The sequence below is a fragment of the Ixodes scapularis genome, unplaced genomic scaffold (genome assembly GCF_016920785.2).
Source record: "Ixodes scapularis isolate PalLabHiFi unplaced genomic scaffold, ASM1692078v2 PGA_scaffold4__175_contigs__length_147842914, whole genome shotgun sequence".
Taxonomy (NCBI): Eukaryota; Metazoa; Arthropoda; class Arachnida; order Ixodida; family Ixodidae; genus Ixodes; species Ixodes scapularis.
Genome location: NW_024609879.1, coordinates 77885438 through 77912384, shown reverse-complemented (window position 1 = coordinate 77912384; position 26947 = coordinate 77885438). Strand labels below are relative to the sequence as shown.

The window sequence follows — 26947 nt, the reverse complement described above, 5'->3', positions numbered from 1 at the left end:
AGTCGGCACGCGCGAAATGAACACGTAGAAAAATAAACGTTCAGTCAGTCAGAGTTTTGAGAGGAAGGCCCCGCCAGCCGGCAGTCGGCCCTGCCAGCCCTGCCCTACTGCGCACGCGCAGTAGTTGCTTCGTTTACCACACGATAGATGGCGCTTGGCTCTCAGCATTATCAAATTTGGCAATTTTCGCCACACATCTCTAATTATGCTACAAAATGTGGGTCTGAATATTATTTAACAAAACTTTTAGGAAACATTCGCCGGCTATTTATTGTTTACGATCGCGGTGCTGGTGAGGTAGGCTCTTACCCAATAGGCGACGTGGATTCGGCTGACGTGCTCCGTTTCTGCGGATGCATCGTAGTGAAAAGGCAGAGCTTTCGAAGGAAAGAAGTCGCAAAAGAGTCCAGTTTTCTTTTAAAAGTTCTATAGCAAATAATTTTTTTTGGCTCCCTAGTTTTGTGTTTTTGTGTTTCTTTTCACACCTTTTACGACGTGCGGTGGATGAAATTAGATTTTAAAATCATTTCATGGTCCCTTTAAGCCCGGTAATAAAAGTTTTTTTTTTTTCCAGGCCGAGAAGAAATGTTCCAGTTTTTGGGCGAGTCTCCTCGTGTGCATGCCAATAAGAAAGGAACTGCAGTAACGTTTGGAGGTGGGCAGACGGGCAGATATATTAATGTTCGAGCTCCGGATGATTATCTGTCTTTGAGGTTTTCACCTTCGGGTCACCTAGCCATTCATTGTGATAGGTGTGGTTGTTCCCCTCGGTTCAGTGACATTGAAGTTTTGGCAAAACATTCACAAAAAATGGCAAGGGAAATTCATGAAGCGTTTTACATTCGACAACACGGTCCCGATCTATGCGTCAGTTCAGAGTCAGTGACGTTGTGCAGTGAAGAGTTCGAGTTTCTTCGGAGTTTGGGAACGTTTGTTTAATACTTTCTTTCTGCTTCCATGGGAGTGATCCTATAACCATAGGCGCGTGCCTACATGCAGCCAGAAAAGGGTGCCGACATACCAAGAGGCCGCGTGCAAGACAGGTACGCACAGAGCATTAGGGATCGCGCTGTGGTTTTTGGCTTTGCTCAGACCTGAGGTGGAATGATGTATAGTTATATCTTTTCCTACTATTTACTTCCTTCTTTTTTAATTTGTTTTTTTTGTAATGGTATATAATGTATAGTTTCTGTAAAACATTCCTCAGATGGCATATGACAGAGAGGATGTCCTACATGCTGGATTCTTCTTTTATTTTTCATTTCTTGTTTTCTTATCTTGATATGTTTTAAAAAGATGAGAAAGAAAGTAAGTCGTGAGTCAGCGCTGTGTCTGACTCTGTGTCCCTTCTTCTACTTGTCCTTCTGTTCGTTTGCGCTGTTTTATTTCTATGTTTTCAACAAGAAAGGTCTACTTTACACTAGCCCTTACTTAAGTTCATTTATTCGATCACTATTATATTTAACCTATACCGTCTCCCTCCCCTCACCCCGAACGGGGTCCTCCATTATCTCCGCCGATCCACTAGGGGTTCGCGAAATATCGATGGTTGAGAACTACTGGTTTAAAGCCATGTGCCATTTATGACACCACTGAATTAGAAGTTGGAGATCGTTCTGCAAGATTAGTTGATCGTGGCGTGAATGAATCGGTTTATAGATGACACAGTCATCGCGGCGAACAAACGTACTTCAAAAATGATGCCATGGTGGAGATATCGAATAAACTAGGTTGGAACAAGGTTGGAATGTATATATAAACCAGATTTTTTTTTCTTAGATCCTATTGTCTTTTTGAGTATCAATGAAGTTACATCAAAAGGTGCATAACAGGATACGGTCGTGTGTGCTACATCTGCCAAGAACCATACGTTTACAAGATAATGCTCTATCTTTTTAATCAGTATACCTACAACTATCACGAAGTTTATAAAACAAACGGCGATATCATTGCAACGTTGTCGTACCTCACCGCTATAATTTTTTCCTTAAAGCCGGTTTAAGATATCTGAGCCTGATACATCATAAAAAGACTGTCTGTTAGCAGATCTGAACGCGAGTCACCACGAGATCTGAGCTTCGAATGCCGTACGGCAACGAGTTCAAGGAGACACATGGCACACGGCGTTTGAACCACTTAGATCGTGGTGACTGATATCTGCATACTGTCTTTTGAATAATGTTTAAGCAGTGCGACCACGGTTTAAAGGCGTTTCTAGTAGAAGCAAACGCACCAATATGACCCGCAAAAATTACGTAATAAATATTAAAAATGAGAAAACAAGGACAACATGAACTGCACTATACAGTATGAAACCACGCGCTCAGGCTCGAAAAGCTACGCCAAACAACGTGCGGAAATTAAAAAAAAGGGCAGCATGATTATTATCATTTAGCGAAATGCAAACTTTTTTACGTACCGAGCTAATTTTTTTTTTTTCGGCAGTTTTATACGACCTACAGATTGCAGTCAAATATACCAAAAGCCGCGCTTGTAGCGCTAGCCGCAACATGACCGGATGATTATCTAAAATTAAATAAGCATCACAACTTGTCTATCCACATTCCCAAAGCAGCTTTCCACCATTCTCGCAAAAGACACAAAAATCTGCAAGTAGAAGCTGCAGTAACTTGACGTAACAATACTTTTTGTTTGGACTCTTCTCCCTCGCTGAAACCAATGAAACGGCAAATTCGAAGCCTGGGTTGAGAGCGCCTCCTCGCGGAGAGACACCGCCTCCTTCTCTTTTTTCGATTACGCCCCCTCTACACGAATGGGACGGCCGGAAAAGCGTTCGGCGCGCTTCGGGATCTCGGAGGCCATGAAGCGGGGGTACCGCCGTGCGTCGTCTGCTGCGGAAGCACGTCCTGAAGCATAGATCTCCACGACGCAAGCCCATTTTCGGCTGAGCTGAGCTTTCATTAAACGCTTATTGTTTTTGTGGTCGTTTCTCCCTGCTAAAGGCTGTATTGCATTGTTTCATATGCGTGGGAATTCCGCGATGCGATTTTCATTAAGTCGGAAGCTTCGATAATCGTAACGTTATGGTTTGTACAGAACCGCTGGCCACCACGTATTCTTGTTATCTCGCACAAACCATAGCTTTCATAAAACATTGGATGTTGATTGGAGATGTGGGCTGATTGAAAAATTAACTCGGCTGATCGTTACCCTTAATTGACTAATCAATTGATAGATCTGTTAGTTGATGTTTCACCAGTCATATTGCACGAAAAGACGTTAAGGCTACTGATATATTTTTTTTACGTTTCTTACTATGTCCTAAATAACATATTGGGTCCCCATTTAAACTTCACGTTGTGACGCCTACAGAAATATGAACACAGGAAGCATTTTAAAGTGAAGTAATTTTTGAGTTGTTATTTAAACAGTATAATCACCATCGATGACAATCACAAGCAAGCTGAAGTGGTTTACCTTGTGAACCTTTGTACTTAAAAAAATTAATACGTCAAAAATATTACAGTAGGCATTTTTTTACGTTTTCTGAGTTTCTCCATCACAGGAATCTGATTAAACGGCAAAGATAAATATTGCAGTTAAAGCATCACTCGAATAATCTAAAGGTTAATCGATGGACTGATCATCCTGATATGTGTCAGCTGAGGGCGAAGGATGATCGGAAAATCTCGTAAGAGTCGCTAGCCCTCATCAGAAAAATCGGTCGCTGCGCCCAATTCTGTCTTTGTCGTGGTGCTGGTCGTTTGTTTGAGTTGCAGAGTCTATTATGTTTGAATAAAATATTATTTACCAAGATATTTATAATATTAGCCTCTTGACATCGCCTGCCCTCATCAGACAATTTAAGCGGGTGAATCCACACTACCGAAATAAAGCTTCTAATAACACGCACGCAACTGCGTTGCTCGGTTACACTCGTTAGTTGCAGTCGCGGAAGATATATTAGATGTATTAGTACAGTTTGTTTCACTTTTTTCAGTTGTCCTGCCAACGAAGAGTTTCCCGATCGTATATAAAAGCGGCATTCCCCCCTCATCGCAACTTCGTAGAATTTTTCCGACTCCGAAAACTTATACCACACCATGGCACAGTGAAGGGAAACAAGGGCTGCAGTGGAACTCAATAGCGCGGTAATTTCCAATACAGCACTAACTTCTCTTCATACAAAATGCAGCACTAACTTCTCTTTATGGAAAATATTTATATCACTGCGAAAGTTAAAAGTTACAGAAGAAAATACATAGAACCCGCGATTTCACAGCCCAAATTAAGTTTTCCGGGTTGGAATTCATTTTTTTTTAATTCCCACGTTGGTCAACGAATAAATCTATTAAAAAAAAAAGATAGCGAACATAAATAGCCCAGTTCACCCGGAAACAGGCATCCGTCGTGATGATCCAGGCTTCTTAAAGTCTGCCTACAGCAGACGACGCACCACACAAGTGAGCATTTAAATTTAGGCCGTACGCTGGTAACACGATTCGATCTTCACTGAAGCACCGAAAAGTACCGCACCATTTTCGGCTAAAATTGTTTTCCAACCGGTACTATGCGACAAAATAAACGCAATAATCTACACCGCCTCGCGCGCGAAAGTGGAGAGCCTATGGGGCGGCTATGCTTCTATCCCCGCTTTGATGATGATGGTAGCGCGACAATAGCGCCACCTCTAGGTCGCTCCAATGTGGCTTCAAGTTTATCGGTTTCGGTTTCGGCGCGCTCACAGCTGTGTCGGTCTGTTACGTTGTTTTCACATTATTTTTCGATACAAATCTTTTCGTTATAATACACAACTAACGATGCAGTGCTACTAGGCCACCTTAAAAACTACAAAGTGATCTCTAGTTTACTATGTGGTCATTTTTTACACACACCTTCATATGGTCATGTTTGTCGTTTGGACAGGTTAGGTGGCGAAACGACTTGACTGATGTAGGAGGAGAATTCATAATATTTACAGCCATACCGGCCGACACTAGTTTTCAAAATAATGAACTAATGAAGAGACAAATGTATGGAAGCATTGTGAAAACCCAAGTCGACAACCTGATTAACAATTTTGAATCGCCGAGAACAGATGAATTGCCAAGGGGAGTGCTCACTCCTTTATTTTTGAGGATATCAACATCTTTCTAAGCTGTGCCGACTGTAAAGTCTCAATTTAAGAACGCATATATGTAAAAAAAAAGCAATAATATGTACACCTGCTTTTTACATATATTAATGACTCAAGAGAATGACTCGATGGGACATCCTAGGCCGAGTAGGAAAGTATTACAGCAACCGGCCCTACGAGTGGCGTAGCCAGGGGCGCGGAAAGGGGGGGATATTTCTGGTTATTCATTTGCTCCCCCTCCCCCACACGCACACATCCGGAATGCAGTCTGCCCTGTAGTATACAATGCATTTCGCCCCTCCCCCCCCCCCCTCCATTCCGCAGCCCAACTCGTGGGCTTCCCAGCCACCTCTGCCCAGCACCCCCGCCCCCCCCCCCCTCCCCCCTCCCCAGACAGGCATACAAAAAATATTCATGGCTGCGCCACTGGGCTCCTCTACTGTAAAGTATTTATGAACAAAATTTCCTATGGCTGAATTTAGAAAATAACCTATATGTTATTCGTTTATTTCTTTACGGCGTACTCCGTATAAAAAATAAGTGACAGACCCGTCAAGTGAAGTACATCCGTTTTTCATACAACGTCCAAAATTGAATTAAAGATGCAAGAGAAGTGTCCTACGGGAAGTTTAACTGAAGTTGAGTGAAAGGATCTGTGTATACAAGTTTTTATTCGTTTGAATAAATACTCTTTTTTTTTTTTTTACTTTCAGAGCCATCGCCAGCCCCTGAAAGTACATACAGGTTAGACATGAGACCGAGCCCAATTTACAGATTATTTAAATGCACAAATAAATCTATAAAGCGAACGTTTTTACTACAAACCCAATTCTATCATATAATTAAAAGAAACTATTTTCTATTTCTTTATCAAGACAGAGCACGATGCTTTCGAGAGACCCATAGATTCCTAACTTTAAGTATGTTAGTCGTATACTAAGATCCTAAATGCGCTATCGTAAATATACCTTGCGTCTCCTATTCTCAATGCTCATCACTATTCTTAAGCAGACCTCCGCTGTCACAGGTAATTAGACTTTAAATTCTCCTCCTCTTCTAAACACTCAATGCGCGCCAGTGCCTCCTCTAGGCTCCACCTCCCCCTCCCCCCCCTCCCCCCCCCCCCCCCCCCCCCCCCAATGCGATATACACCGCCGAAGGAAATAGCCGGTACGTGTTCTAAAATCGAGTGGAGAAGTTGTGCGCATAATGATGACATGCAATTGGGTAGTAAAAAAAAACGGATCGGACAACACTTTACCAAACAAGGCAAACAAAGAGCGGTGAAACGCGACGAAGAGCACGAATGTAACGCATTCAGCAAGGCGCGGAGGGGAGAGCGGAGCGTCGAGTTGAAGCCATCTTACGGCAGCCGCGTCACGTGATTTCAAGATGGCAGCGCCCATGCCACAGAGAATGAAAAGGCCTATAGCGTAGCTTCGACAGTGCTGCAGCTCCGCACTGAACTTATACTACGTCGCTTTCTCGTATGGCTTTTTAGCATACGCGCGCATCTTTGACACTGCTGCAACTAGCTTTGACGGGGTTGGAGCGCTGCAAAAGCTACGCTAACCTTAACAACGTAACGATACGTAGCCAATACCGAGTACAGTGGTGTATCGTTAATACAGTCGCCTTCCGCATGCTGCCATTTTTTTGCCCCGCATCAGGCTTCCCTTGGGATTTTCTCGGTTGGTCGGCTTGAACCGGTATGTCGCCTCCTGTTCTTCCTTGCTCCATGAACCATACATCATCGTATACATCTCTCCGTGTTTAGGAATTCATGGTCCAGCATGTGATTTCCACTACCCGACACGCGCGCGTCTCTCGCTTTAAGGAACGGGCAAATCACACGCCATGTTCACAAACTCTGAGTTAAGCCATCGGCGAGAGGTTCCTTTTTTCAATAGTGTATAACTAGCTTTTTAAACGGGCCATGCAAGGATACTGAGCTGGAATGTTCCTCAGTTTACAGAAGCTTGCTGGACCTTGAGCTAGGGAATCAATTGCATATTCGCACACAACGCCACATACCCAGAAGTTTCTTTGTCGGCGCGTAATTTCGAGCATAAAAGCGGACGTTTCTTTCAGTCACTCCTTCGCAAAACTTGATGAGGAAGTTGTAAGGATTGCATTGTTGGATTGGTCAACGATACGATCCCCAGGATTTATTAATCAAGCTTTCGCGATCCGCACGGGTTACGATATTTAAATTATGGCGCATACACTGGATACGACCACTGCGTGAGCATTCGATTTGGGCTCGTTAAAATTAATACCTCGAGAGGCATTCGGGAGGACGACTAGTTCCCAATCGCTGCGATGACGGCCATAGCCAAACCTCAACAATGCGTGAAATGAAAGACCTTTTTTTTGGATCTAGTTGATTCACGGTACCGAGTAAATTTGTATTCTCAAACAAAAAGGACAAACACGAGGGAGTGGACAGGGACAGGCGAAACTTTCAACTAGACATATTCGCGGCCTAGCTACAGCGAAATATTCAGAACGTGCATGCGCAGCCTTTTGTTCTGAGCCTTTCGCTGTAGGGCAAAATAAAAAAAAAAAATGCAATTAAAAAAAAAAATTAAAAAGGAAAAAAAAAAAGCAAAGTAACCGGCGTGCCAAAATCATTGTATGGACGAAGATAAAAATTCCCATTCAATGTTAATCGAAGTAACCGATGTGTCACTAATTAATGCATTTTTCTTCTCTTTTATATTAAACGCGTCCATCGGCTCTCTGGTTGTACCCTTACAAAAATCTGTAGTTAAATTCTTTTGAATTTCTGTTGAAAAATTTCTGGAATCCTATTGAATTTCTTTTTAAACTCTTTTTAATTTTTTCAGAGTTTATTTTGACATCTTATTGAATTCCTAGTTAAAATTGGCCACTTAAATTTTTTAGAATTCCTTCTTACATAAATTTTGTTGAATTCCTTTTGACTGAACTTCTGTTGAATTATTTCAACAGAATTTCTGTTGAATTCCTTTTGACTGAACTTCTGTTGAATTATTTCAACAGAATTTCTGTTGAATTCTTTTTGACGGAATTTCTGTTGAATTCCTTTTGACGGAATTTCTGTTGAATTCTTTTTGACAGAACTTCTGTTGAATTCTTTTTGACGGAACTTCTGTTGAAATATTTTAACAAAATTTCTGTTGAATTCTTTTTTAACGTAATTTTTGTTTCGTTCGCAGTATAAACTTATTTTTAATTATTTTATAAATTTTCAAAAAATTCTTAAAAGTATTTTTAGAACTTTTTTTGACATATATTTTGATAATCTGAAACAAACTATTTTAGTTGCAAATTAATTAGGCTTTAGACAGTTGAAAAGCTAGCTGTGCTAGCTAAAGCCATCTTGCTTTGTGCAGCATTGGGGTTGCTAAGGCACTAAACAGTAAATGAAATGATCCAAATGACTTTATTTCACACACTTTCACACGCCCCGCGCCAGCATTGAGGAGAGGCTGTTTGTGAGTGCAGTCAATTGCACATCAAATTCCATGCAGGTGTACCCTGAAAAGAAAGGAATATGCATTACTTAAGACATAACATCAGCTTCATTAGCAGCTTTCAATCTACTTTGCAGTCAAACAAACTGACGGTGACCGATGAACAAATGAGCGCTTGGAACAAGCAGGCGCAATTCTTACCATCTGGCTATAGGTGAAAAAGCCTCGGTTAAATATTGTCCAACCGTTCAACTACAGTCGACACCAATGAGCAAAATCGAACCCCAGATGAGTTTTGACATGCGGAGATAACAGCATCAATGCACAAGATGTGTCTGCTGCCCCTTGAAGAACACAAAGGCAGACTACTAGAGTGAACAATCCATACAGAACTGAAAGAACAAAGAGGAAATAGGGTGCAGTCCGAGGAGAGAAATGCTAAGATAGAGTATACGGCGACCAAGCCGTCTGCTTCTCGCAGAGAGGGTACAGGAGATGTCAACAGTGACGTCACGCCGCCGCGCTGATATGAGGATGCTAACCTGGGGAAACATAGCTCTGTTGTCTGCTGGCAGTAGTAGTGGCTGCCCTGCCTTGGCTGTCCAAGATCCACCTATTCTGTATGAACTAGGACTCGCCCTTAGTAAAATGGGAGAGGAAATAGCTCCAAGGTTACTTTGGTCCGACCAAAGGGGATTGCCCTTTACACGCCCTCGCAGGGGGTTCCAAGATGGGTCTTCGGCACAGCTGTGTCAACAACACCCAAAGTGGGGCAGGCTACGGCAGCTCTCTCCCTCGGTGTGGGTAAGCTGTCCCTATGATTTCATCTGCATATTAGCTTCGTGAATCCCATCACATTAAATGAGTTGTGCAAAGAGAAGCAGCAAACGGCGGAGAACTGGAGGTGTGGTGGCTGGAAACAACATGGCAGTGTGAATATTGCAGCTTGTGTTGCAGGTCGAAGCGAGGCCTACACTCAGTCGCCTCTTGTTCAATCATGTTTCTCTATCCGGCTAAGGGACACTCGAAAAAACAGTTAGCCTACTCAATGTGTACATGCAGTGCAAACGTATGAAGAAGCAGCGACAGAGCAGTAGGAGCATTGATCTGCACAGAAAAGTGGCACCGATCAAAGGGTCGAATTGTTTCCAGCCGCCATATCTCCAGTCCCCAGTCTTTTACTGCTTCTCTTTAAGCAACTCATTTGACGTGTGGGGATTCCCGGAGTAATATGCAGCTAAAAACAAAGGAGTGACAACTTACCCGTGCTTAACTTAACCTTTGAGCTATTTCTTCTGTTTGATGAAGGGCGAGTCCTGGTTCATACAGAATTGGTGGACCTCTGACAGCCAAGGCAGAGCAGCCACTGCTACGACCAGCAGACAACAGAGCGATGTTAACCCATGTTAGCATCCTCATATCAGGTGTGGCGTCGTGATGTCACTCCTTGACACCTCTACCCTCTCCACATAAGCAGACGACTTCCTCGCCGTATAGATACAGCTCCTCTACTAATGACAAGCATTTGTAGTAGCGTCCCCTGTGCCAGGGGCTGAAGCTTTGCCGCATCGTACTGGTGCGCCCTGAGTAGTCACTGGCAGTGCGGAAATGTCAGAATCAGTTCAATGAGCTCAGAAATTTGACATACTATTCAAGTTCAATCCCCAATTTCACTGTCAGAAGTTAATAGCACCAGTAGAGAGCACTAGCAGGCATTATGAGGTTGCTTCCTCATAGCTGAAGTCATGCTGTGTTGCACAAGATTAAAAGACATGAAGTAACCATTGATATATACATACCATATTTATTTGAACATACAGGGTGAATCAAGGAGACGCCAGGCTCTTAAAATCGACCGCAAAATTCGGTTCCTTAACCTATCGCGCTACGACTTTGTTCGGCATTGCCCACAGATGGTGCATTTTTTTTTGTGTGAAATTTGCAAAGAGCGAACTTATCTGAGGAAAGAGTAAAGAAAAAGGCTTAGCTCCTATGGAAACGCAGCGACGCCACCGGTCTTCAAACAAAACGGCACTGTTTCGCACGGGAGACAAGAGATGGCACAAGCGGTCGCGACGCCAACTGCCGCCAACGAACGAGCATACGACGCCGAGAGCCGGCGTCTTTAGGAGACAAGAAACTGCAGTTCTTTGTTGTTAACGCGCCTGTTTTTGTGACTGTCGCCGCCTGCGGAACGGGCGCCGCTTTTGAGTCGAAAAGATTGTCTGCTAAAGACGACAGCTCTCGGCGCCGTATGCTCGTTTGTTGCGCCATCTCTTGGCTCCCGTGTAAAACGGCGCCGTGTTGTTTGAAGACCGGTGGCGTTCCTGCGTTTCCAAAGGAGCTAAGCCTTTTTCTTTCTTTACTTTTTCCTCAGGTAAGTTCATTCTTTGCAAATTTTACAAAAAAAATGCACCATCTGTGGGCAATGCTGCACAAAGTTGTAGCATGATAGGTTAATAAACCGAATTTTGCGGTCGATTTAAAGGGCCTGGCGTCTCCTTAAATCACCCTGTAGGTAGACTTTCTTTTTCCGGGAAATGCTACCCAAAAATATGGGTAGACTTATAATCAAGATCCAGAGCGGCTCGACTAGGTGCCTTGGGAGTGTCAATGCGATGCAGAGTAGTGCCACCTCTCCGCTAGGAAGAGAGGTCACATACAAAACTATCTGCTGCCGCACCGTTTCATTCATTTGTTTTGCTTCCTTCTTCGGCAGCTGGCGCTATTTCTCAGCGGCGTTTTGCATTTGCTGTCGAGTTACGACGACGCTGGACTGGATGAGTTAGACTGTAGACATTGAGCTTCGCGTGATACTGTTTGCTGAGGGTTTGACAACAGTAAGAAGCTGATTAGAGCATGGCAGAACCAGTGGGACGCCATTTTACCTATTGCGAACCCCGACCCAAACACACCAGCGAACCATTGAAGGAAGAGTAATTTTCTGAATGTTCCGATTATGATGGAGCTTATGGCACAGAGTATTGAGATTTAGCCGAGCATGCGGCTAATAATGGTGTGCTGTGTTCAATGTTTCCTCTGCTCTTCTCTTAAAAGTTTGTTTGTTATTTGCTATTCTTGTCAAATTCAATTTTTAGGAGCTTGCCCTTTATTCATGCTGGACTTATTTTCGAGTAAATACGGTACATATACTAGCAGGTTAGCGGACAATCCTCACAAAATAAAAATTCACGACAAGATGGAAACAGAACATACCTAGTATGGCCTTTACGATGGTCGGGTCCAGGGCTTCTTTTGCATCAATGTCCTTGTGCGCATTACTTCTACGCCCATGGAGGGACTTTTCCTTCCATGAGTCATTTGGAAAAAGTACCTTTACAAGGCTTCGAGCGAATTTACAGCCAGAAGACTTGGCGGCCTTGCGGAGCACTTGTAGCGTCGACGACTCCACCAGTACACCACATCCGATGTCGGTCTGGTGAAGAAGAGAGAAAGGAAATTATTAAAGTAACACATCAGCCTAGGATGACAAAGGTGCGCAAGCTTTTCACGCACATGACCCATAAAAATTTCTGAATGCCATCCGACATACTTTATAGTCTCAACAAATGTCGACGCTTCATTCGTCTATTTCATTTCGGACACTGTCTTGCGTGTTTTCTACTATATTCATTTTTTGGAAAACGGGTAAGGTCAGCAGAACAGACTCTACTGACCCGCATAAATAAACTACACACTGCAGAAAGCTGAAAGCCTGTGTGAATCTCACGCTAGTGCTGGTGATAGATTGCGAAAGGTTAAAGCAGCACACTACCTGGAACAAGTTAAAAAAAAAGAGACAAGGCTTTCAGTTACATTTGAATATTTGGAAACTAGCAGAAGGGCATTGTGGGCTTTGCCCTTTACGACATTAGAAAATAAGATATATTAGAGTACAAACAATCTTTAAGAAAATAGGTTATTAGAGTCTATGATTAATACTAGATCGTCGAAAGACAATATGCCTATATTAAGTCCTCTAGTTTTCACAACTTATTGAATCGATCACACGATTCCTTTGGAAGCTTCTTAAAATTATTCTGAATTAACCATGTTGAGTTACAAAAGCCAGCCATTGCGAACCGTAATGTGCAAACATGGCTTGTATCTGTCGCAAATTCTCTATTTTGTAACCTACCGCAAAAGTCACGCTGGACTCTGCGACTATACTCAGTGTCATGAAGCGTCAAGATTTTCCGGACCTTTATTCATGCACTCAAAACGCGGTTTTCTTTTTGTGAACAAGCTAGTGATATAAGCTTCTTCCCAACCCCACACGTTACCTGTGGAATTGGCCAGTAAAATGCGCAGTAGTGCAAGCAAATTTAAGCTAGCGCAAGAGCGACGCAGCATAACACGGAGCGGAGATATTTGCTACACAGCCACCGTTTGTTTTGACGGACGGGCGTATAGTTCAATCTCCTCACCAATAGGTTGTAACTTGGGACCCTTTCTGTTGTAGCCTTTACTGTATTAGTTCTACAAACAGGAAAGGAGCATTGGCCAGGAGACGAGCGTAGCTTCCGCTGCATAAATGGCAGGCTTTCGACACCACCATGTAAGACAGAAGTGTGTTGTGTGTAAGCCACATATAAGCACAATTGCACCGGCTCCAATTGCAGGGGAATTTTTGTTCGGTGGAGCCCTTTACATCAACAAGACAACTATGAAGATGGAACAAACAGGATATCCTGGCATGAAGAATGTAGCAATGCAGTAATTAACACTCATACTGCAAAGTTACGAGAGACTAAAGCTTACCATGGCTGCCGGTATTAGAGCTGCTGCAGCTGCCTGACCAGCTTGCCGCACCTGGTCGGCTTCTTGTGCCCGTAGCATGCGATGAAGCCGCTTTACCATCCCCGTGGCATCTGAAATGATATCAGACATGACTGGAATAGGACATTCTTTAGTTCATAAATCCTAGACATAATGCACCAATCTTATGGGCCGTGGTGCAGGATTTTGTTACGCGGGTAATGTTTGCAAGAAACACATTTTTTTCACTTCCATGTCACCTTTATGATGCCTTCATGTGCAGCAGACTTTGCATGTCTATCCGCATCACATTGTGAATACACTGCAAGACTGTGGAAGTAATATGTATACAGTGTGCAAGTGTACCAAAATGTGTCCTCTGGCACACATAAGAATGTCATGAGCACAGAAAAAAAAACAAAAATAAACGTCAATCAGCAAGCAACATAAAGGATGTGCAGGGAACCCCCGTGATGAAGAGCCAGAAAAGATTTGCTTGCCGTCATTAATAGAGACGGTAGGGAGTGCAAGGGGGTAACTAACAGCATTTCAGCACATTGGGTGTAACGCACAAGGTACAGAAAGAGCTAACCCGTATACAATGTGTGGTATCCTTTACTCCTGGGATTGTGAAGCTCTCAAAACCTAATAAAGATCTAAGAAGAATAAGGTACTCAGAGCACAACTTGTTAAAGTATATGTTATCCTCATTTGTTAAAGTGCAATTATTATCACCACTGCATCTTATTTTAAAGAAACAGTAGCAACACTTCAATTACACGAGACCGTGCAATTGAATTTTCCCAGAGGACTACATTCCAAAGCATTCCCTAGAGCTAAAATTTGAGCTCTCTGTACAGCTAACCCAATACACCAACAAAGCAAAAAGAAAAAAAAAAAGCATAAAAGCCCTAGACAGCCAGTGGTCTAGGGCTGGCCAGAAGGTGACAGACGTGTTGATCGTTTTCAGGAGTATTTTACAGTGAGTAAGTACCCCATAGCCTATCGTTAGTGAAAGGGGAATTTCCACATCCTCCACCTTCCTGGTTTTGTCATGCTCCAGACACTAGGCCTAGAAAAGAAGGCCAAGCCGGGCCTTGGTTGTCCTACAGCCAAGGAAAGCGAACGAGTGAGATCTTGGTCATGCAACCACTCAAAATGAACTTTGATGTGCACAAAGAGCACATTCAAAGCGGTGACGAATGCCCGTGTAAAGTAATTGGTCAATGTTGTTTATACAGCGTAAGTTTAGTCTGCCTGGGTTTGGCAACATTGTTGAACACTGTAAATGAGCAATTTAGCCAGTGCGGTACAACTGCTAGCCTAGGGTCTTTAACATGCATCACGCAGTACTGATTACACGAACGCGTGCCGGTACGATGCTCATCCAGATCCAAACAGGCAGGAGTGGGGATCGAACCCAGGATCCCTGGGTTCTGCATCACGAGCTTTTGCTCCACATGCTCCAAACTGAGATGCACTAGCCCTCTCAGCCACTGTTCCCCTGAATGCCTGTGGAGAGCGCATACAACTCGGATGAAGGACAAATCTAATGTCATCAGAAGCACTTCATGTTCAGTTGCAAAGCTTCTACTCTGTAGCTGAGCCAGACAATTTGCGGCATGATTCACGCACAGGTAGTCAATCACTAAAAACATTCAAGCATACGAAAAAATTACTTTTTTTCGTATGCTTGATTTTTTTGAGTGACTGGTATGTGAATCATGTTTTACCAACTAGCTTAACCTGCAGTATTAACTAATTTATGTTTGTGTAGGCGTTGTAGAAACTAATTTGTGGTGCGCACCGTCAGGGCAATGTGAGCCCTAAAAGCGGTTGGCTAAGCACTGAGTGTGACTAGGCTCTGCCAGGCTCCACCAGATAGCCACATGAGACACTTCCGCAGATAGCCACACGAGACACTTTCGTTACTTTGAGGCTCGTCAAAGGCTCATTCCATAAATTCTGCGGCTCGTGCAACAACTGAGCACGAAGCTCTAGTGACGTTAGAGGGCTCCCATCGCTCGCCGCTCGCACCAGGCCACCATATTGCAGTCACTGAATCCAGTGCCAAGAGAAGGATCTGAAGCGGACCTAGGGATTTTAGTGCCCCGAGAACTTTCAGTGGCTATAATTAGATAAAAGAAAATAAAAAATGAAAGACAGTTATGCTTCTCTGTAATGCGAAATTAGAGCGAGCTTTTGGGGTCTTTTGATTTTGCAATATACCATGGCAAAGGATTCGAGAGAGAAATATATACGTTTACAAATATAGACCACTCTTTTTGAGGGTGGACAAGAGAGGAGGTTGAGGGTACGGTGGGGGCGTTATTTGGTGGCGGTAGTGATGCCAACACCGACACCGCTATATGCAAGAATGGGCACCTAGGAGCTGTGCTATAAAAAATTAAGGAACTGGGTGTTTGGTGCAGAGATAGTGCGTATCAGTCGTAGTATGCTACAGTGCTCCCTACGTTTGCTCAGCTGGATTAGCACAGACGTAGTGAGCACCAAAGATGCTGTGTGTGGCCCGTTGTCTGCTACTGGAGCTTACTGCACCTGTGCTAAGGTCCCCTCAACCCAGCAAGCATAATGGCATGCAATGCCTTGTGTCAGTGTTCCCCTTCCCCTCAACAGTGGACAGCACTGTACAGAGCGGCCCACTTTTGGAGGGAATACACGACAGCATGGCTGACACTCCACGCCATGATGGTTGCTGAGGCGAGGGGCAGCCTGGTGCAGGCACAACAAGCTCCAGTAGCAGGCAACAGGCCGCACGCAGCGCCCCTGGCACTCACTGCGTCTGCGCTGAGCAGCTGTGGGGTCTGGCAGCCGGCGCTGCACGGAGTGCTGGCCATACGCTGGCTACTTGTTTGCATGTTCCTCTAACAGAGGTTCGTACTATACATACCAATCACTGCTTCAAGCTCTCGGACAGCAAGCTGAAGTCTCTCGTTTTCCACCCGGAGGGCAGCATTTTCCTCCTCGAGGGTTGAGTTTCCCTTCTTGAGGGCAGCGTTGTCTGCCTGGAGCTCCTCCATCTGCACAGTGGCGACGATGCTATTTCTTTGGATTTGCATACCTTATTCTAAAACTACCTGCCATGGTGCCTGAATACCATTTCTGACTGGTGTGTTTACTGTCCTACATTGCCTGCGCATCAAGTGGTCCCGAAGTTGCAACAAATCATGTCACGAAAGACTGCAGGACATTTAGTTGGACATTTCGGCCGTGGCGGTTGGTTTAAGAGATGCTGGTGAGAAAGCGAGCAGACGCCATTATTGCTGCTGCTGCAGTATCTCAACTTGTGAGTGCTGTGGGGTCCACTGACTGCAGAGATAGCTACAGTAGAACAAGCACCTGCCAGCACCACCTCTGCTACTGCAACACCGCCAGGATTGCGGCTGGCTACTAATGCGCCATTGATAATGTCATTAAGAGGAAAACAGGAGACCACAAATAAGAATGTGGAAAACACACCAGTTGGAGACGTGCTCAGAAGCAATATTGACACCAAAAGCTGCACTAATGAAGGATTACTCAGATGCAAATAAACAGTGTAAATGGCAGTAAAGGTTTACGAGGATGGTCGCCAACTGCTTACAGGGAATTCAGATATTTTCTAAAACCACCCTGTCGCAACTTCTTATTTAGTTGCACAACATAAGAAAGCAGGGCAATGCCCCAATAGAATGGAACTCACAGGCGTCCGCTGGGACGATGCAGTGTCGGCCTGGTCAGCAAGCCGAGTCCTCTTTTTTTCAAGAGAACTGTGCTGCCCTACGGGGTAAAAAGGATGACTGAAATTAATCTTGCACCAATTTGGCATGTAAAATGATTACTGCAAGCGACTTTGTTTTCATGGGCTCAATTTTTGGTGAATCTGGCAAACTGCCGGATCCAGGAATATTTATTGAGCACAAAATTCCACAAATGAGAATGATATGCAATGTATTGGTATCTAAAGGGCGACATATTCCCATCTCCCATTTGTTGCAATATTGCTCAAGTCATGAAATTGGCAAAAAGTAGGTCCTCACGAAACTTTAGTCGTTTAGAGTATGTATACACAAAGACATGTCAGTGACCAAAATGCGAACAGTCTCCTGTTTTCAGCACAATTTTATGCTTACTGTAAAGGAGTTGCCTGCACTGCTACAAATGTCTTCCTTTTGTCATTATCCCCAGTTAATAAAGTGGCGGGAAATGGTTCCACCACGAAGCGAGCTTTCACATATCTACTACACATGCTCTACAGGGAACCAACCCCATCCTTGAGGGGCTAGGACATCCCAGTGCGCTGTTGGTTCAATATTGGGCAGTTTGACAAATGGTGAATTTATACTTTGTACCAACACCCGAAGGCAGAAATTTAATCGGCCATCCTGTAGATTCCACTTTAAAAAGCTGGGAGTGCAGATAAAAGCTCTGCTTCCACACCGATTGCAAAACGGGTCGGTTCCAATAGCCCAGCTCCCAAAGCACAACCACGCTTGACTCGCTGCATGTGACAGTTTTACTGCTCCAGTTGTCATTCTGCTGCTAGAGCTTGTATGGCCGGTGACTGTAGTCATGGCTAAAAGAAATAGGAACGTACAGAGTGCCTGCTGTCTGGAACCTCCAGGACCTTCTAGCAGCATTTCTAGCAGCTTCAGCAAGACAATCGGTGCTTTGTGCCATGTTATGAACCCCGCCTCTGGTTTAATCTGGGCAATGCTACATTTACCTCCTTGGTAGATGGTGAGACTCCATAATTTTTGTTCCTCATAAACAAAAGCAACCATGTTTCTAATGATTGTGTGGGAAAAGAAGCACAAAATACTATTGTAATTCGCAGTACAATGTGCCCTATGCTAGCATGTGGTCGCTGTATTAAGATCTGACTGCATAACTGAAGATAGTGTTATTTTGATTCGTACCATGCAAACTGCAGTACCAGCGGATTAATACATGATGATGCCCCTTTCTAGATGGAATTAGGATGAAGTCAATCGAGTGACCTGGCAAAATTTAACAATAAAATTTGCAGCTCTAACAGCAGCAGATGTCGCTTCAAACAAACAACAAACTTGTCGCTTCAAACTAACAATGGCCTCCAATATGAGGGTGGACAAGCTAGCTTCTTTTATATCTATTACAAGCTTGTACAAGTCACGACAACAGAAATAAAGGCCATGAGTTTCTTTTCTCTGCGCATGCGCACTTTCTCGCCTTCATTCCCATTGGCGCGACTCACGCTCAGGTAATGGCAATCAAAGATTGTAGCCTGTTCACCCTCATATTAAAATAGACTGTAAAGGTAGAACCTTCGGTAGTTCAGTTGCAGCTCCCTTGTCCCTATTTATTTTTACCATGACTGTATCTCTACTTGTTCAAGTTTTACGCGTAGGCTTTTAACAACTATACATGGCTTGCACGTGACGTCAATCCACCCCTCCTTTCTGGTGGTGAAATGTGCCTCGTTAGCGCAGAGGAAGCTATGCTCTCATGCACCCTCCCTCCCTTCCCTTCCCCTTCCCCTTCCCCTTCCCCCCCCCCCCCCCCCCCCCCCCTGAGTACCCCAAGGCCCTCCTTTCTGATGGCAAGATTAACACGGTAGAGGCTATGCTCTCACGAGCCCTTTTCCTCATTGTGTCTGGCCAACTGATGTACATGCAAGCCATGTATAGAAAGGACTGACAGTCAAAATTTAAAAGAATCAAAACATCACAACAAAAAGGTAAAACATATATCATGACTAAACAAAAGACAAAGGATAGCTCACTTTGTAAAACAAAAGTTTTCCTTCGTCCGTTTTTTTATATTTCCCCATCTCAGGGTCTACAAGGTGTCGATTCATTACCAGCTCGTCTGCAACCTATCAATGCTAACCAAGATTAAGTTTAAAACCTATATACCCTTATGAAGCAGAGTCACTGATCTCTATGACAATTGCTGGATTGTGCTTCCCGCTCCCGCGAGTGAAGCCACCGAACGGCCATCTTGCTCGTAGACAAATTGTGTTGCAGAAGCTGGCGGCAGCGTGCTGAAGACACGTCTACTTGTTCATCATGTTTCGCCGAAGAAGGTTTTTAAGACCCTGCGTATGCATTGAGACTTGCCGTTGAGAACATGTGAAAAATTTTACGAAAGCGCAGTGCCGCAGGAAAACGGCAGAACTTGTAGAAAGCATGTTTCACCGGCTTTGCGGCAAGATCAAAGCTTCCTTGGCACGCCGAAACACTGCATCTCTGTGCCTTCACACGCTTGGATACCAATCAAGAATCAGTGCCGTGGCAAAGTTCTGAAAATGCGTCGCACGTAAATGTCTTTGTATCATATATCAGCCGTAGAGTTCTTGATCGTCCAGCTGTTCCGGCAATTTGTTATCAATAAAGGGGGGAAAACAATCTGTATGGCTGCTCTTATGCACTATTAACCATGGCTATGTTCCAAATCTACTCTAATGGATCACATGGCGGCACAAATAGAGCAATGCTGTGGAGCAAGAATGGTTTTCGATGGCAAAAGTACAAGACGACGAGACTGAAAATCTTTGAGGCTAGGTAATCGGTTAACCAATCACATTTAGGTGAGCCGTGCTCAAAGTTGATGTCCCAAGCAATTGTTGATAATGAGCCCCAGACCACTGATCAGTGATGAGGAGCTGTGTGCGCGGTATTCTGTAAACCGCCTAACGACTTAAAAAAAGACGTACCATACCCCCCCCTCCCCCCCTTTTCCGTCGCCACTGGACACTGGATCAAACTCATTTCTCGACCGCGAGTGCCGTAAGCTAGAAATACAGTTGCCAGAGTAAAGTAAAACGCTGCTTCCAAGGCACATACAGCTCCACGCACATTGAACTCCCAAAACACATCCACACGGCGTCGATTCTTGATTGGTATCCAAGCGAGCGAAGGCACAGAGACGCAGCACTTCTGCGTGCAAAGGAAGCTTTGATGATGCTGCGAGACCGGCAAAACTTGCTTTCGACGAGTTGAGCCTTTTTCCTGCGGCACTGCACTTTCGTAAATATTTCCACGTGTCCTCAACTGCAAGTCTCAACGCTTACACAGGGCCTTAAAAAGTTCTTCGGCGAATGACGACGAACGAGCAGAAAACGTGTCTTTAGCACGCTCCCGCCAGCCTCTGCAACGCTAGCAAAACCGCAATTTGCCTATGAGCAAGATGGTGGTCCGGTGGCTTCACTCGCGCTGCAGCGACCAAGTGGGGCAGAGGCGTATATGCAGAGAGTTTGGCCATTCGTTGAGAAGTGTAAAAGACAAAACGAGGAGGTGCCATTGGCCGAAAGAGGGCTGGGCGTGTTCCAGGACGTCTTCACAAAGTCGATTGTGGCCAACCAGAAGTCAGAAAAAAACCCTGGCGGTGGTAGCAAGAAACTAACTTAACAAGTGCATCGGAGTAACTCTTGGCGACGAAAATATGGCGCATGAGGTGTTTCAATTACGGTCTTCGAAAATTATGGTGGAAGAGCGTGACTAGCGGAACGATCGACATAATCCGTACGTCAGGCGCCGAGGGCCGGGAATCTGCCATCCGAGTGGTCACACTGTCTGAGCAAAACAGAGTTGAGCGGCACATTCATTTCTTACATCTTTCTGAATGATCATGATCGAAACATCACGTGCACCCTATTTTCAACCATGAAGAGTTACTAAATTTCACTCTTACGCGCTTATTAAAACTATATACGAACCTTTGATTAAACAGTTTCTCGCTAGCCAGCCAGGGGATTCTTTTAGGCTTCTGGTTGGCCAAGAGAGCATGTCAAGCCCACTTTCTACGTCTGGCACACGCCGACTCCCCGCGCCTCCCATTGACGAAACTCTCTATACAGGGCTCTGAAGCGGGGAAGCGCGATCCAGCAATTGTCATAGAGATCACTGGGCAGCATGCACAAAGGGCTTATACCAAGTCATCCAGATTAGGGTACAGAAACACCACATGACTTTGTAGAAGCAAGGTCAGCGGAGCCCAGAATAGCCACGCACCGAAACCTGCGGCGCCAGAAAGACAGCGTACCTAAACGTCCGGTTCCCGTCACTTGTATGATTTGAAAGCAGGAAATGACAACGCGACCTTGGAGAAATGTTATTGATGGCGAGGGACAACCCTTGTCGAACTTTCTTGCCGCGGACTTCGAAACGAAGGTTCTCCGAGCAATGGTGTTCGTGTCATTCAACACCGGCGACAGATAATTCAGTTTTGGGATAAAATAACATTAGGCGGTGCACAAAATATTAGAGACATTAGCGACGTCAGAGGAAAACCACGTGCATGTTCATTCACTTACCTGCTTCGATCAACATCGCCTCTGCAGGCGGCTCTTCCGCGCTCCATCTCACCAAGACAACAGAACCCCGCAGGTCCTTGATGGCGCTGGGCTCCGCCATCAGACGTAGCCCTAGCTCTGTGTCCACAAGGACACGTGTAGGGTACACATCCCATTTCTCCTCCGACAGCCATCGGACTAAAATATGTGACATTTTCACTCCAAGCCTGCACGCCTGCACTACGAGACGACGAGACTACGAACAACGTGTTGACTTGAAAACAGAACACATTGTTGCCAGCAGAGGCATAGACATTCGCTGTTTTACACAATGGGGAATTACATTTACATAAATGTTTCGCTTTATTAAAATAAGTTTTACATTATTAAGCATGAAAGAATTGTAAGTAATTAAATATGTCGAACTATAAAGTTTACCAATTATTGTGCAAGCCAGTGAGTAGGTAGTTTATATCCAATCCAGTCCCTGACCGCTATTGCGTGCGCTTCGATCCGGTTCGGTCGGTTTAGTGGTTCACGGCGGTTTGGTGTTCGTGTGGGATACCGCTCGATAATCGGGTTTGATCGTTTTGACTATAGCGTAGTGGCGTAGTGTTGGTACATCACTGTCACATCCCTATCTTCTGTTTTTGATCGTGGACGCCTCTGTATGAGGTTGAGCGCAGCATGGGGAAAAGACGGCCGTATAAGCAGTACCTGTGGGACCCTTCTTCCGAAGTGCCGACCCGCACGAAGCATCGACTTCGAAAAGAAGCAGAAAAAAGAAAACGGGAAGCGCTTGTGCTCACATCCAGTGACAGCGAACTCTCCGACTCGGAGCTGAGTCCTGGCATTCCACAAGTGGACAGTCCCGGGAGCGCATCGATGACCGTTCTGGACGAAGAAAATGCAAGTGTAGCCTCAACGTCTGGTCAAAGAAGCGTAGCAAATGAACGTTTCACGGAAGATCCGGTGTCGGAGTCGCCCTCGTCCGAAGGCGAAGACGACCCCCCGAGTTCAGAAGAGGCAGGGGCCAAAAGGGAAACGGTAATATACCTCGCTTTTCACATTGAGTAGAGCTGTACGCATTACGTCGTGCACCCCGGCTGGAAAGTGCTATACGGACTACCCGAAACTCGTATAACAAGAATGGTTACAACAAACTATCGACGCGGTAGCGTGGCTTAGTGGTAAGGCGTCTGTTTTGTAAGCAGCGGTGCCCTATTCGATGGGGTTCGAACCCCTGTGTAAACTTCCTCTTTTTTGTTTTTCTTTTCTTCTAGGACGTTTATGTTTGTTAAGCAATTGGCAATATTTACGACATTTCTTTTTTACAATTAACACTGAAAAAAAAAAAAAAAAAAAGGAAACGTTGAGGAAATTTTGCTGAACTAAATGGTATGGGACTCCCTTTCGGGAGGTACGATCGGGGACAGTGGGGCTCGGGTTGCTGGCTGAACGCCGCGCAGTGTCGTGTATGGGGGGAAGGGGCATGTGGGTTAATAGTTTTGTAATTAGCAGCCGCACACTCGCCGCAAAGCGGCGTGAACACAGGCAGGGGGCTGGCGTAACACGTCTCCCGTTGATACACGCGCCGCCTGGAAAGAGTGACCCAAATGGCGTGAGCTCTTCGCGTAGTGAGTATAACCATTTCTGGTCGAGGTGCACTATGTAGTGCGTATAGCTTTACTCTTTTCACGTTGGGTAATGCTATACGAACTATGTCGTGCAGCCTTAACTCTGTGTACAGAAATCTTGATGTGAAATGTAGCCATGCTTCAGGTCTCAAACCATAACATGAGGGGCAAAACCTGGAATTTGGATTTAAAAATGCAGGAAATGTAGGCGGGACACTACAATCCCTACAACACTACTCATAAGGCTATATCTCGAATGGACGGCCGTATTTTTGGAAAAAGAGGACGCGATTGAGCGAGGCCGATAAACTGCGTGACATCAAGATATCTCGTTTCCTCCTCTCTTCGCTTCGCCCCCTCAAGGCGGCGAGGCGAAGAAGACGCGAGGCTGTTCCGTCTCCTTCTCGTAGAAACAAGACGTAAACATATCTGTCAAGTGCACCTCCTTTTTTCTTAAAAAATACAGTCATCCATTTGAGATATCGCTGAATGAGTGATGTTTTGGTGTTTGTAGCATCCTGTTGCACGCTTTTGCCGCCGTGTTTTGTGGAATTCAGATTTCAGTTCAGCATCCCTTTAACTCGAAATGAACAACACTACAGTGTTCTTGGTCCTGCAAAGAACTTGCTTTTGTTTTCAGCCCTAAACTCAGAAGTACACAATTTTTGTAGATTGATGTCTTTCTAATTCATCTACACAATTCACAGGATGAACCACTGTATCAAGGGGCCAAGCTGACGAGAGCGGAAAGCCTGATAATGGTGATGAGCCACAGCCTGCGGTACGACTCTTCGAAGGAATCAACCGAGAGCCTTCTGAAGCTTGTGGACTCCCATCTTCCGGAGGGAACAGTTTTTCCCAGGTCGAAGTTTTTATTTTTTAAGCATTTTGCTGGGGACGAAGCCAGTAAGGTAATGTATTTATACTGCCCCCAATGCGTATGTAATCTGGGGAAAGTGACTGCATCTCTCTTAGAAGTATCCTGCTCAGTCTGTAGTACTGTTTATAGAGCAGATGATCTTGTGTCGAAGGGTGCTTATTTTGTTTTTTTGGACCTTAAGTCCCAGGTTCGGGACATTTTGTTGAGTGGGAGCCTGAGCACTCCAGGAACGTTGGAGTATGATGTGCAGGACATCACACAAAGCTCTGCCTACCACAGCCTTCCGCTGAAAGAGGGGGATCTCAGCGTAACGTGGAATACCGATGGTGTTCCGCTTTTCGAGTCTTCGAATTACAGCATTTGGCCTTTGCTTCTGCAAGTGAATGAGCTGCCATTTCACGAACGCGTGCAGAACCTGCTGCTAGCAGGTTTGTGGTTTGGCCCTAAAAAGCCAGACATGAACTGTTTTTTGGAGCCATTTGTGGAGGTTATGAATGAACTGTCTTCTGTGGGTGTTCCTTGGACTGATGCTTCTGGCACACAAAAAGTATCTAGAGTGTTTCCAGGGCCATGTACAGTAGATACTGTTGCACGCTGTATGCTCATGAATATGACTCAGTTTAATGGGGCTTTTGGGTGCGGCTGGTGTGAGGCCGAAGGAGAGGTCGTGGAGAAAGGTCGAGGCCATGTAAGAGTGTACCCTGCGGTCGTTGGCACAACACGGTCTCATGAGTCGTTTCTCCATCATTCTGAGAAGGCGGAGAAGCAAGGTGCACCAAGCCATGGTGTTAAGGGTGCAAGCATTCTTTTCGGATTGGCATTTTTCAACTTTGCCTCAGGTTTCGTTGTTGATTACATGCACGCTGTGTGCTCCGGGTTCGTGAGATCCACGGCTTTTATGTGGTTCAAAGGTCGGAGTGGGCAGCACTACCACCTGGGTAGTTTCATGTCTGAAATAGACATGAAACTAAAAGCGCTGCAGCCAATCTGGGAGATCTCCCGACTTCCCAGATCTCTGAAGGACATGAAGTTCTGGAAGTCGTCGGAATGGCGCAGCTGGATGCTTTTTTATTCTCCTGTGGTCCTGAAGGGGTTCCTCCCGAAAAAGTACTTCGACAACTGGCTGAAGTTTGTGCGTATCATGCACTTCTTGTTGAGTCGCTCAGTTCCACTTGACAGCCTTCCACAGGTGAAAAGAGCAATGGCCGCATTCCTCAAAGAGTTCGAGGAACTCTATGGCCAAGTCAACATGACTTACAACACGCACTTACTCCTCCACTTGATAGATAGTGTGAGACTGTGGGGACCCCTCTGGGGGTACTCCGCATATCCCTTTGAGTCAATGAATGGGAAACTTGTACGACTTGTAAATGGGACAAGATATGTTCAATGTCAGATTATTGATAAGTTTTCAATAATCCGAAGTCTTCCGAAACTGTGGGCAGTCGCCTCCAACCGCAGTGCTGATGACCAGATCGCGGTACTGCTCAGGTCACTGATGAAAGGCTACAACTTGAGGAAGCATGTGGTAAAGAATGGTGCCGTAATCTTCCAAGGAAAGGGTCAACCCGAAGGAGACAAAGTCCTTTTCAAGAAGGTTAGAATTGGTGCCTTCACGTACTGTGTCAAAGCACTGGACAAGTCCCGTAGGAAGAATTCCTACGTGTTTGTAGGGGGCATATTCGGGCAGCTAGTTGCCATTGTTGCTTGGTGCAAGCGGGGGCACACGTCATGTAGCTGTGTCAAAAATGTGACCCTGCGTTTAGAACAACTGAAAGTAAAGGACTTTGTTCTCAGCTCTTTTGGAGCTCTTTCTCTAGTACAGTTTGTTGAAGTGCAACACACTAATGCAATAATCGAAAAGGACGCTGCATCTGTTCAGAAGTGCATAGTTCTTTGCAATTCTTCTCGCACCTGTCTATGCGTTGTGAATGATACCTATGTGCTTGAGTCTGTCTGAAAGCTTGCAGTGAGGAAGGAGCATAAAAACAAAAGCCTCGAGGTGCACCTAAGTACTTCTTATGAGTTGTGAATGCGAAAGCACGTATGCCGCTCTTCGTTCCCTTCTTTGGTCTCCGGCGTACAGCGCGCTGACCTTGGGCGTGGAGCGGTGGAGCCGCTGCCTCGCGGACATAAGATTTAATGAAGCCGTTTTCGCTCTTCAAACTGAAGACGTCGGCTCTTTCCATGAGGCAGTTAATGCTTTTGCATTAAAACTTCCCTTTTAGTGCTCCTTCCTTAAGGTGTGATCTCATTGCCGATGCACCTGTCCTGTTCTTAAAGGGATACTACAACGAAATTTCGGCGCTCATTTTTTGGTCTATATGTGCTCAAAGGAGCAGCATCACATCGAACACACCAATATCTTGTTAAAAAAGTCACGAAAAGGAATTTTAAAACGAATTAAACGATTAGCAAAGAGCACCTGGTGGATGTCGCTAACGCCTCGCTTGTAATGCCCGTCTAGGAACCTTGACAGCTATTGACGGAGGTTGTCTCGCCTCCGGCCACGACGAGAGAAGTGGGGCAGCAGGAACTCCCCTCTCCCCGGGAATGCTTTTTGTATGTCGCAGAAGTCGCTATTGTCCCCCTACAAGATTACAGAAGATTAACCCGTCACTCAAAATTCATACAAAAGCAGCCGCTTCGGTGGCTGGAACGACTAGGCCATCCTCTCGACGTCAGCCTAGCCGTAGCTTTGCTCGTCTTGGGACGACCTACGTCACGATTGCGTTGGATGTCACGTGGTCTCCGCTGGGCCTTCTCCGAGCGCTTGCCAGAGTGGGCCGTTTATATCAAAAATACAGCCACCAGGCTCAAAATACAAACGTGCGATTGTCA

At 45.1% G+C, this 26947-nt stretch overlaps 2 protein-coding genes across 3 annotated transcripts; one reads left to right on the top strand and one right to left on the bottom strand.

Moving 5' to 3' along the window:
- Window positions 1-8506: 8506 nt before the first annotated feature.
- LOC120847372 lies at window positions 8507-21847 on the bottom strand. 2 transcript variants are annotated; one of them, XM_040219085.3, is made up of 7 exons: window positions 21611-21847; window positions 17018-17094; window positions 16226-16355; window positions 13318-13427; window positions 11773-11992; window positions 9820-9925; window positions 8507-8620 (listed from the first exon to the last, which is right to left on the bottom strand). In XM_040219085.3, exons 1-6 carry the CDS (start codon window positions 21801-21803, stop codon window positions 9843-9845), a joined length of 813 nt encoding a protein of 270 aa, XP_040075019.1. In that variant the 5' UTR covers window positions 21804-21847; the 3' UTR covers window positions 8507-8620; window positions 9820-9842. The 2 variants fall into 2 exon arrangements, with proteins under 2 accessions (XP_040075019.1, XP_040075020.1); XM_040219086.3 differs by lacking the exon at window positions 9820-9925.
- A 288-nt stretch (window positions 21848-22135) lies between these two features.
- LOC121837610 lies at window positions 22136-26455 on the top strand. The gene is made up of 2 exons (XM_042293279.1): window positions 22136-22636; window positions 23934-26455. The coding sequence occupies exons 1-2, from the start codon at window positions 22277-22279 to the stop codon at window positions 26064-26066; spliced, it is 2493 nt and encodes an 830-aa protein (XP_042149213.1). The 5' UTR covers window positions 22136-22276; the 3' UTR covers window positions 26067-26455.
- Window positions 26456-26947: the final 492 nt, after the last annotated feature.